Raw genomic sequence first — 14,457 nt, forward strand, 5'->3', positions numbered from 1 at the left:
GCTAAATTGAGCTGCTATTGTGATTATTTGAACTGTGGAGCCAAAAGTCTTCACTGCAAAGCATCCCAGCTGTCCTAAATTTTATTCTGATGGCTAGTTTTCACACTAGCTTGAAACTTGCCAAAAATGCTCCACAAAACAGGCAGGCGGAAGGCTTGCTTTATCCAGACCTACATCAATTACTGATTTAGAGCTGTTCTGAGAACTTGATTATTAACAAATCACTTCCCAAAATTGTTATGACAAGATTCACATATGCAAATGGCAAGCTGCTCATATGTACACAGCTAGCAAAAGAAATTAATACAAAGGTTCCCAGATTTATTTATGGTTATTTCCTATTCTGTTTTACTGCAAATTAGCCACTAAAATATTAAAAGAAAGAGGAGAGATCCAGCTGCAGCATCGCAGCTTTGACATATGGTGACATGGGAACACCCAGGCCATAACTGCTCAACATGCTTCTGCCTCCACCCACCTCCCTGGGGAAAAGGATCTACCAGTGCCTACTGGCACCAGAGGAAGCAAAACCACCATGGTAGCTCTCAAGCTGCAGGTTTGGCCAACACACCAAGGAGCAGGTAGGGTTACCCTGAGAACAGCTCAAACAACAGGCTTGGGAGGACATTTCATATTTCAATGAGGTTGATGGGGGAGGAGGGGGAACAACAAATACAATATTTTGTTAAACCTCATGCTTCAAAGCTTAAATTAATCCCTAATAATGAAAGATTAGGATGAGAACGTGTAGAGAGAAGATTATCCCAAGTCTGCCCATTGTGAGGCTCTTACAACTGCACTTGAGGTGCCTGGGGTTGGCCATTGCTAGAGACAGAGCAGGAGGATCTTGGGAACGATTAATTTCATACTCTCTACATTTCATCCTAAATAACTAAGACACAAACAAAAGACAAAGAGGCTAATTGTTTTGAAGGCAGCAGACTTATAAATAAATGAAATGCCCATCACTTGGTATCAGCCTGTATGTACCACAACCCTGACCAGACAAGTCCACCTTGCTGCAGCCACCCTCCCTCTCCTCCACACCTCCTCCTATTCTTCATCCTGTTTGTAATTTCACTGCAATATCCTCGGGGCAGCAACCACTCCACATTTACACATGAATTAGAACAACACCTTGCACAATGGCATACCAGTCCTGATTGGACCTGGACTGCTCCTGGGAATGGTACTATAAAAAGAGCTCATAAATGTATAGAGTTCAGCACAGCAACACACACACACACACACACACCAACCTTTTAACACAGTTAGCATCACCAGGCTGTTAACTCTGTTTTCACAGTAAAACTGCAGATAGTTTTAATCCATTTCTAAGCTCCAAGATGGTTGCAGGATGTGTAGCTAAGATCCAGCAGACCTCCAACAGGACACTCTGTGAAGTCAGGCCTTTGCAACGGCCCCCTGCACTTACTGCTCAGTAAAATGACAGAAATGCTACGAGATCGTGTTATAGAGGTCAAGGCTTAAGGTTGAATCCTGCTAGGATTTGCATGGAAGCTGATCCAATGATGAGCTGGGGACATTCAGGATGGGTAACCCAAAGAAGCCACAGTGTCAACCACATCACCCCTCTGCAACATTACAGAACTAACCTGATTAGCCCAAATTCCCTTCTGATTTCCTTTCTTCCTTGGGAGAGGTTTGTGACCTTTAAGCTAATGTTTTAATATACTCTGGAATTTCAAATTTTGTACATAATAAACTAGTTATTTTCAGGTACTTCAGATATAAATAACTCCAATACAAAATTTTAACTTGGTCTGGTACTCGGTCATGCTATTTTTAACTGAAACTATAACAAATAGATTTGAAAATCTTTAGCAACATATTTCCATTTTTCCAACAATCCTGACACATCAATTATTTTGCTGGATGTTTTCCTGAAGGACTATGAATGGCTAGTATGCTTCACATGGAGCAAAAGAAAATGGAAAGGAGTGGGTACAGGTAAGGTGGCAAATCAATAAGCAACTTGAGTGCATGTATAAATTCAAGCACCTGAGCCCCCACTTAAAGTCAGGTTCCATGTTGTAGTCACTCTTTCCAATAGTTAATATCTAGAAAAAATGGAAAAAAAATAGCCAAAATGTAAAACATATTAAAAATCTTAATTAGAACAGAATGGACACTTTGTCAGGCCTATATTCTGCATTGATAGGGCATCAGAAATCAACCTTCAAAATTTATCATACAGATTACAGCAGTTAGCAACTCCATTCATCGCTTTCAAAATAAAATAATTTTATTTTTAAAGTACAAATGATTTTTTGTTAATTCCCAGATAACAGATCTCTTTTTTATTTACCTAAAAACTCCATACAATCAAATTGTGTGTAAAATCCAAGATCATAATTCCTTTTTCTTTGGCTCCTGATGGGATGGCAGCATTACAGGGCCCTTTATTATCTGCTTTTCTATGTAACATTGCACTCAATGCAGGTTTCGTCCCTGGCATGAGTGTGGAGATTTTCTGTCTCACAGAGATGTGACCCTCACTGCTGGACATTCTCAGCCTGAGCACTTCAGCTTTTCCATGAACTGCCTGCAACTTGTGACTTGACTTTTGTTCTTTTTGCCTGGGGTGCTCACAGCTTCAACCAAAGCAAACTCTGTCCAGTGTCACACTTCCACTCTGGAGCAAAGATCCCTCAGGAATGATCTTTTTACTTCTACAAAGACAGTAAGAGACCAAGGTCTACATGGAAGAGGCTGCTGACAACCCCACACACACTCAGTCATAGCCAGATATGTGACAAAGTCCAATCAAATCCTATTAGGGAATAATACAAATGACAGAGCTTAAAGAATACAGTTAACTCCTAGTTAGGCAGCCCATAAATCTGTTCAGAACCTTCAGAACTTACCACCAGAACAAGAACGTCAGGACCTTTTATTTTAACATACCTGTTGTCCACTGAACCAACAACTCTGGGCTTACAGACAAGATATTTCATCAACTTAAATACTATTAAAAGATGATTATGCACTGAGCTTTCCTGAAATTGTGTAACATTTGCATGGTATAACACATACTCTTACTTGTTCACTGCAGTCTGATTCAAAGTGCTATAAATATGTTTGCCCTTTCTGCTAAGCCCGCCTAAGGGATTAGCAACCCCCCAAAAGTTCAGTTGAATATTAACTGCATTAACTTTGCAGACTGTAACATACTGTTACACTCAAACAGCCTACGGTGTGGTATGGATGACTTGCTTAATAAAAAATGTTTTCTTGCAAAGCCCGATTGCTAGAAAAAAGAATTTGCTCTGTCAAAGGGGGTGACCTCTTCCATTTAACTTCATAAAGCAAACAAACAAAAGGGAGAACTTTACAGGGATGTCCAGAGAAATGTTTATCATTTCATCTGTCAAACCAGATGGACTTCCCTTGGCAACACAGCACTAGCTCCACTCTACATTAGAAATTAAGTCAGTTCACCATGAAAAAAACCTGTGAAATACAGCAGCAAAAGTGTCATCTACCGTAGTAATGTGAACTCAAAACCTGTAAAAGAAATATGTTTGCTTACTTATTTTGTAAAGTAAGAAGTGCTTTGCATGCCAACTCCCATAAAAAACTCATGTGCTGGAAGACTCTTCTGCACAAAGTTACATAGTGTTGAGGACAAATAAAAAGAAGAGGAAATATTTAAAAGTTGGAAGAGGGAGAGTTGATAGGAGTGTGAAAGGGAGCTGACTTGATAGCTAGTGACAAAAGTCAAGGAAGAGCAGATTCTTGAACCTCTCAAGCAAAAAGCTCCCAGGCAGAGGCGGGGGTTGACAGCAGTATCTGATCAAAAGATGACGAAAGGGAAAGAAGAAAATGAGAAAAGCTGGGAGAAGTTTCTTAAGGTTATGAGGTAAAAAGTACTCAACAGATTGCTAAAATACTTTTAAAGATTAAAAAACCCTCCCTCATTATAACTGCAGTAATAAAAAACTTAGAACCTGTCTATTATGGGATGGAAACAGAAATTGTATAATATGGGGGGTTTTTCCTTTTATAAAATATACATGGCACTAATGTTATCTATCTGTTGTGGGAACACATAAAAATACCCAAAAGACCTTGATTCTGCACACTGCAATGAAACCATTCTCATTTGGTCTTCAAGGATCACGTCTGTATCAATTTGTAAAAACACATTCTCCCATACAAGGTACTTGGGTGTAACAGAAGATAAATCCAAACTTTGAGAATTAGAAACCATATTTCTTCATAATGCTGGACATTTACTTGCTTCTGTCATTCACCATCACCATTATGTTGTCTAGAAATGGAGACCAACAATAGATGTAGGTAATTACACAAGAACTTAAACTGCAGAGAGGTTCAGACCACAGCATTAAACTGGAATTAAAGCTTTATAGGAAAAGAGAAATGTTTTACTCCCTGCAATCACCTCCCTCCCTCAAACACACACTGCACACCTGCTACCCACCAGCCAGATGGGACTGAATTCTCCTGAATCAGATCTTGGATTTTTAAGCTCAGCTTGAGTTCAATTGGATTTCAAGACATGAAAATATATTATCATTACACATTCAAAAAATTATACCAGTGCCCAGGAACTCCTAGTTTCAGTGCTGCTTGCACAATTAGACATGTATTGAAGTGGGACTATTGTCTCAAATGTCCTAGTAGAAATAAGTAAACTGCAGCTTTGCATCAACATTTAATTTAATTACACATGCTCACTTAATGCATGAGAATTAGAAAAAATCCTGATTTTAAATCATCAGCGTGTTAAGTGAGACTGGGAATTGAGCTAATTTGCAGTGACCAGTAGAGTTTTTTTAAAAGTCTACAAAGGCAATTTAGCAGCCCAAACTCACTTAAACATTGTAGAAACTGGCCCTTAATGCACAGGTATCATAAAATATTAACACATGTTAAGAAAGAACTGGGAAGCATTATATTCCTAGAGGATTTGCTAAGCTTGCATAATGTAACATTTGTTGTCAATAGTTTCTTCAGTTAAGAGATCTCTAGCCTGCTCTCCAGAAGAAGGTCTCTTTTTTCCTCCCTCTCTTCCACCAAGCCCCTGTTGCCTGCACTTCAGTGAAGGGCTGCCAACTGGCAAAGCCACCTTGTCCATTGGGATTGGTCTTTGCCCACCTTCCCCTTCAGTCCCCAGACCGACCTGGGACATGCAGGGGGTTAACAAGTCCCCAGCCACCAGCGAGCCGCTCTCTGCAGGGCATCTGGAAGCTGCTGCCGGCGGTGTTCCGCCAGAGCCGCGCCTGGCAAGTGCCAAGGCGCAGGAATGCGAGTCCTGCCTGCTTGGCCAGCCTTGGACTGACCTTTAGTCGTAACTGGGAACAGGAGTTTTGTTAGTGAACACAGAGTTCTGGTCTACACATTTTTTAAATTGATTATTTTATTGATGAAAAGTGCCCAGGTGCCCTCACGACAGTCACTAATATAGATTTTGAAAATAAAATTAATTAAGGGCCAGTCTGGACCACCTTTACTGTCACCACGTAGAACCCTTTTCTACAAGTAACAATGCTATCAACCAGCGAGCACGAGTGGAGTGCTTGAGGAGTATTTCATTACATCCCAAAACACCTACCATGGAGGTCAAGATCACTGTCACCTATCTATGCGTACACACACCCACACACACAGTCCCTCTCCTCTCCTACCTTCCAAAGGGAGGTGAAGCACAGAAAGCTCAGCAGTGTCAGAGCCGCTCCGGGCTCCGTCCGTCCGGAGCACGGCACGGGGAGCGTGGCACGGGGCGAGCCCGAGCGGGAGCAGAGCAGCCTGGCACGCAGGCTAATCTGAATTACACTCATCCAGCCCTCCAAATGGTCCCTCATTAGCTGCGGGTTAATGGAGTCCCAATGAGTAGTGTTATTTTCATCCCCTGCCTACTGAACACAAAATTCATTTGCAAATATCCTGTAAAATACTGCAAAGCAAGCCAAACAGATATGACAACATAAGAGGCATACTATTTATGGAATGCACTTACCGTCATTTGGAAAAGGAAGCTGACATGAGCAACAGCCTAAATTTAGCAACACATTTAGTTTTTATTCACTAGTCACAATGACAACATTTTAGAAGGCTACTGCACACCTTGTGAGCCGAAATGTTCCTCTGAAATCAAGACAGACTTTGATCTGAAAGGAATTCGGGATCAGCTCCTTAATGAATACAACACTGAGTTAAATTAAGGCAATCACCATCTTGACTTTCTATTCCAAGTAGATATAAAATTACATTGATTGCAGGAAATGGTGGCATTCAAACAATATTGCAATGGCCAAAGCCTGAAAGCTAAATTCATTGTCAAGCTAAACTCGGCTTTCAGAGGGCACCATTTGATTTGAGGCAAAAAAGCATCTGCAAACCACATATTTTCAATTAATAGTGTAAAAGGCACAGAGTAAGAAAGGAAAAACACAGGTCAATATGCCACATGCCACTCAAAGAAGCAGAGTCTCTGCACCAAGATACTGTGCATATATATATATACATATATGTGTATATATATATATGTGAGTGCATGCATATGTTTTGGGCTTTTTAGTTTGTTTTTTTAAGGCAGCTGTACTACAAAGGCGAAATTTGAGCTCCAAAAAGGCACAATGCATCTCTGAACAGCCTGACAATGCTCTTTTACCCACACTATCTTTAATTCAAAAGTAATTTCAAATCAACAGCACACAAAGTTAAGCCCAGTTCTTTTGAAAACTCAGAAAAAGAATTAATTCGAACCCTTACCTTTGGCACCTTAAAGACTTTTGGCCATGACTTACCTGTATAAATAGAAAGAACTAATTTACTACAGAAATGCCCATGGGCAAACATGTTCTGGCTAATGAAGTGTTCAGCTTTTGCATGATTAACCAGCTGGTGGGGGTGGTGTAAAAATCACAGGGCATAAAATAATAAGAAAAATTGATTAGCAGCTCTCTTTTAAAGCACTCTATGAAAAATTTCCTTATTTTTGCTGAGCAGTTTGGAAAGTGACTGTACAGAAAGACAGACTTGAATGACTTACCAAGGAGTCAGGCAGAGACTGCTCCAGGCACTCACTCCTCCAAGACCTGCATCGCAGAGAGGTTCAAGTGAAAAGCAAGATACCAACCAGCACCATGGCTGGATTACTTATACAACACATCCTGCCACTAGTCATAAGGGTGATTTTCTACTATATTGCAAAAGACATTATGTCAAGTTAAAGCCATGATTATGCCTTGACTCAGTTTCTTCCCCCAGTGCTCTCCACTTTAACACCTGAGCTGGCTACAGCTGTTCCCAAGAGCCAGTTTAAGAAGTGCCTCCACTGCTCCACTCCATGAGCTGAGGAATGCTACTTAGAAATAATGCACATATTTAGGTGATACTACATAAAAAAGATGGGGTTTGCACTCACTAAGGACAAAAATCCTCTTGCCCTTATCATGCTGTACAAGGGGTTCCTTACAAGCTCACATGCTCTGCCCTCAAAATAGGACCTAATTAGTGTACAAATATTTGGCAGACAGGTCACGAAAATAAATTTATCATTAACTCTCCCCTAAACCAAGGCAGGTTATCCTGGAGCAGTTTCACTTCATACTCATTTGCTGTGGGTAACCCTTCAACTCAGGTACAATTGGCACATAACAGTTTCTTTAAGAAGAAAACCCACTTATTTTTATGGCATGGAATTACTGCAGAAATATGAAAAAGCTGCTCACATAAAACCTATGTACCAGGAATAAAATACAAAAGCAAAAATTTAAGTTACAGATAATTTGCAGTAGGCTTTCGCAACAGTCACAGTCCCTTTTAATGTCATTACTTCTATGGAAAATGCATGTTTTTACCTATTTATGGTCTTTCAAAGACCAGTTTACAGCCCTACCATGTACCATGGGAGACAAAGGCAAAGAATTTGCAATGTATTCCAGCCCTGGGGATGCAACCTTAACCCCAGTGCTGGGACTTCATGGGCTGGGAACCTACATTCACTCCCTCTGGCAATAAACAAGCTGTCCCCTTACACCCACAGCTGATTTCTAACCATAACCAGATACTGCCTCCTCAAGAGTCCTCTCTTGTGGTATGTGATGGCATATGATATACCTTCATATGCCAAATTACCTGGATATTAATTCAATTCTCTGATCATTCTGGTACACCATGCATGCTGTGGCTTAAAATACTCAACCATACCACGAGATTCTTTGTGAGGAGCAATCATTTTACCTGAAGTTATTTTTTAAGAAGAACCAAATCAGAATTCTGTAGCCCATTTTCCTTCTTTTCATGACTCCTGTATTTACTTTAATTGCTGCTTTCTCAGGAAGACAGTATCATTTTAAATGCACCGAAAGAAAGATTTTCCCATGCAGTTTCCCTACAGGAACCAGGCAGATTATCCTGAGAACAGATTGCTTCACATGTACACCAAACATTCACACTGAAGAACTGGTCAGGGCCATGCAGGTAAAATAACTCTATAAATATTCCATAGAGGTCTTTCTTATCAGGTATATCTCAGAAATCTTCTCACTAACTTCATGGTCAGTCAAGATTTCTGATATCAAAGAGGTTTTTGCCCATTTTTAAGGCATTGCTGGATCACTGGATCTTTATAGATCTTACTTTCGAGTCTCCTCTAACTTTTTGGAAATATTTCTACATATTAACACTTAAGAAAGTGGGCATAGAGCAGACATGAGCAAACTGAAATAGAGGAAAACTGAAAACACTGGCATTTCTCTCAGTACATCAGTTGTGAAAGTTGTGAAAGTTGTGAAATTCCAGATAGAATGCATCATTAAGAGAGAAATGTCTAGTTAAACAAGAAGTGGTATTAAATTCCACCTAAGTCTAATTTCTATGGTCATATTTGAATCATGAGCCATTTCTAAAATGTCAGGTATTTCTAACTCAGATAAACTGGGACCCTGACAACACTGGAGCTTGTAAGCTGTGTTTGAAGCTATTTTCAAACATGGTAACAGCCTAATATGGTTACAACACAATTTATTAATTGCAGCTATACTTGCTAAGAAATTATGCTGTGCAGTATCTAAGTAACATCATAATTTTAGCTAGCCTACTTGTTTCAAATGTAAAAAATTTTTTAAAGCCTGTTTGCTACAGAAAGTGAATTCTTCTTAAAACTGTACTTCCTCAAAGAAATTCAGAAACACAGATATGAGGCACAGCTGGTTCACAGAAGGCAAAACCTAATTCTTCAGACCTGTGCATCATACTTCAAAAGCTTTATGTAATTATCTGTTTGTTTACTTTTGAGCAATTGCTTGGGAAGAGCCCCCCAGTGAGTGTTTGTTATGAGCTCTGCAGAGCGGTCAAGCACAACATTCAGGCTGCACACTGCAGGTTTGCCTTCAAAGAACAAGCATACACAAAAGTATTTAGGTGCTTAATTCCACTTATATCCACTCTCAGGGAAATTGATAGAGAGTAAGTGCCTCTGAGGACATGATCCTTTGACATCAATGTGGAATCCTCAAATGGATCCAGGTCCATGCTTCTATGGACACCAAAACAGCAGAAAATAAAACCATTCTGCTTTGTGGCTTCCTTATCCTCTTCTACACTGGAGTTTCTCTAAGACCATGGCTCCTGGTAGAGGACATAACAGCCAAACAGGCTGGTCTAATTAACCAGAGTTTTTCATATTAATTAGGAACAACACGAGCATTAAGCAATCAATAGGACACCTTATGCCAGTATTGCTTAAGCCTGCTTTGACTGCTTCTGGTTCAGCTGTACCCTTGAAGCAAATTTGGAGGGTTCTTCCTGACACCCTCCCACACAGCATCAATTTTTAGCAACAATAATCTTTCCCATTACACTAGAAATTGATAAGCAACATTGTTAACTTATGTGATGCAGCTAAAAGTTATGATGTAAAGTGCCAAAAGGATTTTTTTTTAAATTTTAGTAAAGTATTTTGATCACTTTCAATGTGATTATACACTTGACCAGTGAGTAACATAATATGACATTCACCACATTGCAAACAAGTTGTATACAGACTTGTTTAACACACACATCCCACTCAGGAGCAAGGGGAATCATGCTCCACCATTTACTGTACACTCAGCCACTCACTTCCAAATTCATATGAAATAACAATGCAATCATTTTTTAAAAAGTCATTTAAAATCCCTCTAAATAACTTCTAAAGGACAGGTGTCAAGAAAGTAATATGTCTTAAGTACAGATAAAAACAGAAAACCTGTAAAGCATCTTTCCCAATTGAGAGGCTCAACTGCTAAAATTAGTTCTTGGAATTTCTCCTTTGGGTGCCAGTTCAGATCTTGCTCCAAATGACCACTAACAATCAATCCTACTGACTTTGAAATTATCCACAACTACTCAATAAGACCTGTTTGCTGATTAGGTGCATGCAACCCCCTCACAAAGCATCACATTCTCATACCCTTATTTTTAAAAATGCACTTTTTTCCAGTGTCCCAAAACTAACTGTACAAACACAAAGAACTCAGATGCCCTCTCAACCCCCACTGGAAGTGACAAGTGAGTCCTTCTAAAATTGCAGACACATACTGTCAAGTGCAGGTGTTTGTAAACAAGTTTGGAAATGTTTCTAATTTTAAACCATAGGAGTTAAAATTAGAAGTCCAATCCTCTAGCCTTAAAAAAAAGAACTTCCAAAAGTGTTCATCTAAATGAGAGCAACCAGTGATGTTTCATTTAGTAACAAGAACAGAATGCCTGTGCACACTGCTCTTAATCGTACTTTCCACTATGAGTTACATTTCTTAAAAAAAAAAAAAAAGGATTTGATAAGAATTTTAATTTGCTGTCATACTATGATACTGTATATTTGAAAGTACAATCTAAAAATACCCTATTCACAGGTCTCCCGCGTTTCATATAATTATAAAGAGGGAAAAAAAGTTCCCAAATCTTCTGAATCTGTCTTGGCTGACAACATCAAAGTTCAGCTTTTATGGAGAGCTTCCCACGCTGACCTTCTAAGAACTCAAACCAATCTCTGCTTGAGGGAGCCTTACTCTTCTGGATGAAGTTCTGCTCAATAACCTCAACTACTGCAAAGCTTGGCTTGCCTGGCACAAAACTGGTGAGACATGAAACTCAGAGGGGCAATCCCAGAGCTCTGGCTGATGGAGATCTCGGGATGCTGTCACTGAACTTGAGATGTCTCAGACCTGCCTTCACTACTCTGATGTGGAGGTCAGAAATGCAGCTCTAAGGAGCCACATGCTTCGACCAACACTTCAGACAGAGGCTGAGGAAAGGCAAATCCTGCAGCTCTCATACACCATTTACAGTGCACTATGACAAGACAGTGCAGGCACAAAGATGGACTTTGCCTTTGCAGAAGTTTAGGGAGAAAGAGCTAAGGGAGAGGGAGCTCTTTTAAGGGGAGAAGAAAAAAGATTAATTAATCTTATTATTTCTTAAAGGAAACATAACAGCACATTTGAGCATGTCAGAATAGCTTCTGCTGATTACAAGTGAGCAAACATGAAATAAATGCAGAGAGGTTCAACTATGGCCTTGATTCAAGAATGGGGTAGTCTCCTGCTGCACTGTCCTGAAGAGAATGGAAAGGAACATGCATTAAGCAGTGAGGACCTGCTCCAGAACAAGGTGGAACTGGCTCTGCCCAGCAGATGATCTCTCTGTTCCCCACCTACAGCACAGGCAGGCACTGCAAGGGGCAGGGAAACAACAGCTCTTCGTCCCCTGCACAGCCAGCCTCCTCCTCCTACTCCACTGGGATGTTACAGGACAGAAGGAAAGCCCAAACCCATCATCCTCGAGAACCAGGACAGAAAGTAAGTTGTCCATGTCTCATCACAGTCAGGGAGCTATTTCACATAATAACCACTATCCAACCTTTCTTTTTCCTTCCCTTCCTTTACTTTTTAGCCTTTGCTCTGTAAAAATAATAGTGTAAAATTATTTTTTTTTTCCCCTGAAGAGCCTTTTGAAATTCACTGCATTCAACAAACATGACCACACCAGTTTAGTGCTGTATAGTCTTGTACCCAGTGAGTGCAGTGCTTTCAAAGCAGGAGTCTAGCAGGTGGAACTTCCTTTGCTGCAAGTCATAATGCCATAAAATAATGGAATGGGTTGGGTTGGAAGGGACCATAATGGTCATCTAGCTCCAACCTCACTCCAATGGGCAGAGACAGCTTCCATTGGACTGGGTTGCTCTAAGCACCATGCAATCCAGACTTGAAAACTGCAAGGGCTGAAGCATCCAGTTTCTCTTGGCAATCTGTTCCAGTATCTCACCACCCTGACAGTAAAAAATTTCTCCCTAACATCTCATCTAAACCAGCCCTCTGTCAGTTCAAAGCCATTTTCCCTTGTCCTATCATTATACCCTGCTAAAAAGTAGGTCTCCATTTTTTCTTACAGGTCACTCTTAGGTACTGAAGACTATAAAATCTCCTCAGGACCTTCTCTTCTCCAACAATCCCAACTTCTCTCTGCACAGAAGTGCTTCAGCCCTCTGACCATCTTTGTGGCCTCCTCCAGACTCACTCTAATGGGCCTACATTCTTCCCATGCTGGAGACTCCAGAGCTGGACACACCACTCACCAGAGCAGAGGAAAGCAGGAGAATCTCCTCCCTCCACCTGCTCACCATGCTGCTTCTGTTGTAGCCCAGGATATGGTTGGCTTTCTGGCATGCAAGAGCATATTGATGGGTTTTATTGAGCTTCTCATCAATCAACCTGGAACTGCTTCTCTCTTAAGCCATTCCCTGCCTTTTAAAGCCAATTCCTTTTGTTGTTGTTGTTGTTGTTGTCTGTGTGTGACATATAAGAAAGGGATGGAGAAGCCACTTTGGGGAAGGGACCACAGTAATTAGGAACAGAGTGATAGTGCATCTCACCTGCAGCTGGTGGCCTCTACCCCTCTTTTTCCTAGGCTTGGGTACCTCAGCCTCCCCTTTCCTGGCCAGTGCTGTGAGAGCTCCCTCTCCTGTTCCATTTATCCAGTGTTAAACCTTGTCCTAGAGGAAGCGTGGCCTGAGTGAACAGAGCAGGTTCTAAGAGAGTCCCAGCAAACCAGGTTTCCTGCTACAAACTGACATCAAATTCCTTCTCTGAGGGGGAAATTATATAAACTTCCAACTAAAACCTATGAAAATTTACTTCTTTATTAAACATAGATTTATATTCACCTGCCCAAGTTGGTATACATACTATGGATATTGTATATATACTATATATATACTATATATATATATATACCCACACACACACAGCATTGCAAATCTTTAATGCTACTAATCTCATTTTAATTCCAAGAAAGGATAAAAATAACCAGTTTCTACATGACCATCTAAACTTCTGAATGTGCCCATACTAGACTCGCCTAGAAAAACATCTTTTCCTAAATTAATACATATTGGAGCTGCGTTTGCAAGTCTTAAAAACCAGGCTTTTCACTGGGTATATAAATATTTTAATTAACAATAAATATGTATTTATAGGATTCTGCATCAAATTCTAGATCAGATAAGACAATTAACCCATTACAATTTTCTAAGATATTAGATGAAAGAAAAGACATTTAGGAAATGCATAATCGGACTTAAATTAAGCATTTGAGTGGTAAAATAATCTCAGCTAGTGCTTTATTTCTAATATTTTCTGCATGCTCAAAATAAAAGCATGAAGAGCTGCGCAATTGCATATATCTTCTACCAAAAATAGCTGAAAAATACTATAGAGGAGTGCCTGCTGGGTTGGTTATAAAAGTAAAGTATAATCCATTAACTGCTAATTAGAAGCATCAGAAGCAGGCTTTGCTGCAATAAGAGCTGGCCCCTAAGTAGATGTTTCTGTAACCATTTAAAGGCACAGGGTTTCTCCAGTTGCTGAGAATGGAGCTTGGATGGTTTCAGCATAGAGGCCATGTGAAAAGAGACTATGGCACTTGGCCATGTTACCCAGCTGTTTTCTAAATATGATGACAGGTGCCATTTTTTCCATTTGATCGTGGAACGTAATACATCTTCAAACAAATTTTCCCCAACTAGTCTGGTGCAGTTACATTTCAGAGATTCAAATATAAGAATGTTTGCTTTTTTTCTCTGACAGACACATATTGCAGAGTCTCTGGCAGATTATTTCATTGTCGGCCTTTTTCTCGGAGCTGAATTTTTAGTTTATGTATTATTTTGCTTTTTACTGCCAATGTAGGAGGGAAAGAATAAGCACTTGGGCAAAGGATTTAATTCTGAAGGCATTAAAAAAAAAGGGGGGGGGGAGAGCTACTATTTATAATTAGACAATAAATTTGACTTAAATAAGGAAGAATCCTCTTCCTCTCTGTTCACTACTTCCTAAAGGATAGGAAGTATTGCCATAATTTCTCCTCTTCTTTATCTGACTAGCTACCTGGTCAAACTGAGCTCCTTTCCTGCCACTGGAAGGCCAA

The 14,457-nt window shown here is 40.0% G+C and overlaps 1 protein-coding gene across 15 annotated transcripts in view; it reads right to left on the reverse strand.

The window, feature by feature from the left end:
- ESRRG (estrogen related receptor gamma) overlaps positions 1 to 14,457 on the reverse strand; it is a 388,458-nt gene that overhangs the window by 326,768 nt on the left and 47,233 nt on the right. For 5 of the 15 annotated variants that reach the window (XM_056486378.1, XM_056486399.1, XM_056486389.1 and 2 more), the window contains exon 2: positions 7,040 to 7,085. The exons of 5 other annotated variants lie outside the window; for them this stretch is intronic. In XM_056486378.1, the coding sequence (XP_056342353.1) occupies positions 7,040 to 7,085 (46 nt within the window). Of the gene's footprint in view, positions 1 to 5,167; positions 5,279 to 5,672; positions 5,912 to 6,759; positions 6,795 to 7,039; positions 7,086 to 14,457 lie in introns of those variants that run through there. 5 more of the 15 variants (XM_056486380.1, XM_056486391.1, XM_056486384.1 and 2 more) reach the window with 3 other exon arrangements.

Source organism: Oenanthe melanoleuca, chromosome 3 (assembly GCF_029582105.1).
Source record: "Oenanthe melanoleuca isolate GR-GAL-2019-014 chromosome 3, OMel1.0, whole genome shotgun sequence".
NCBI classification, from domain to species: domain Eukaryota; kingdom Metazoa; phylum Chordata; class Aves; order Passeriformes; family Muscicapidae; genus Oenanthe; species Oenanthe melanoleuca.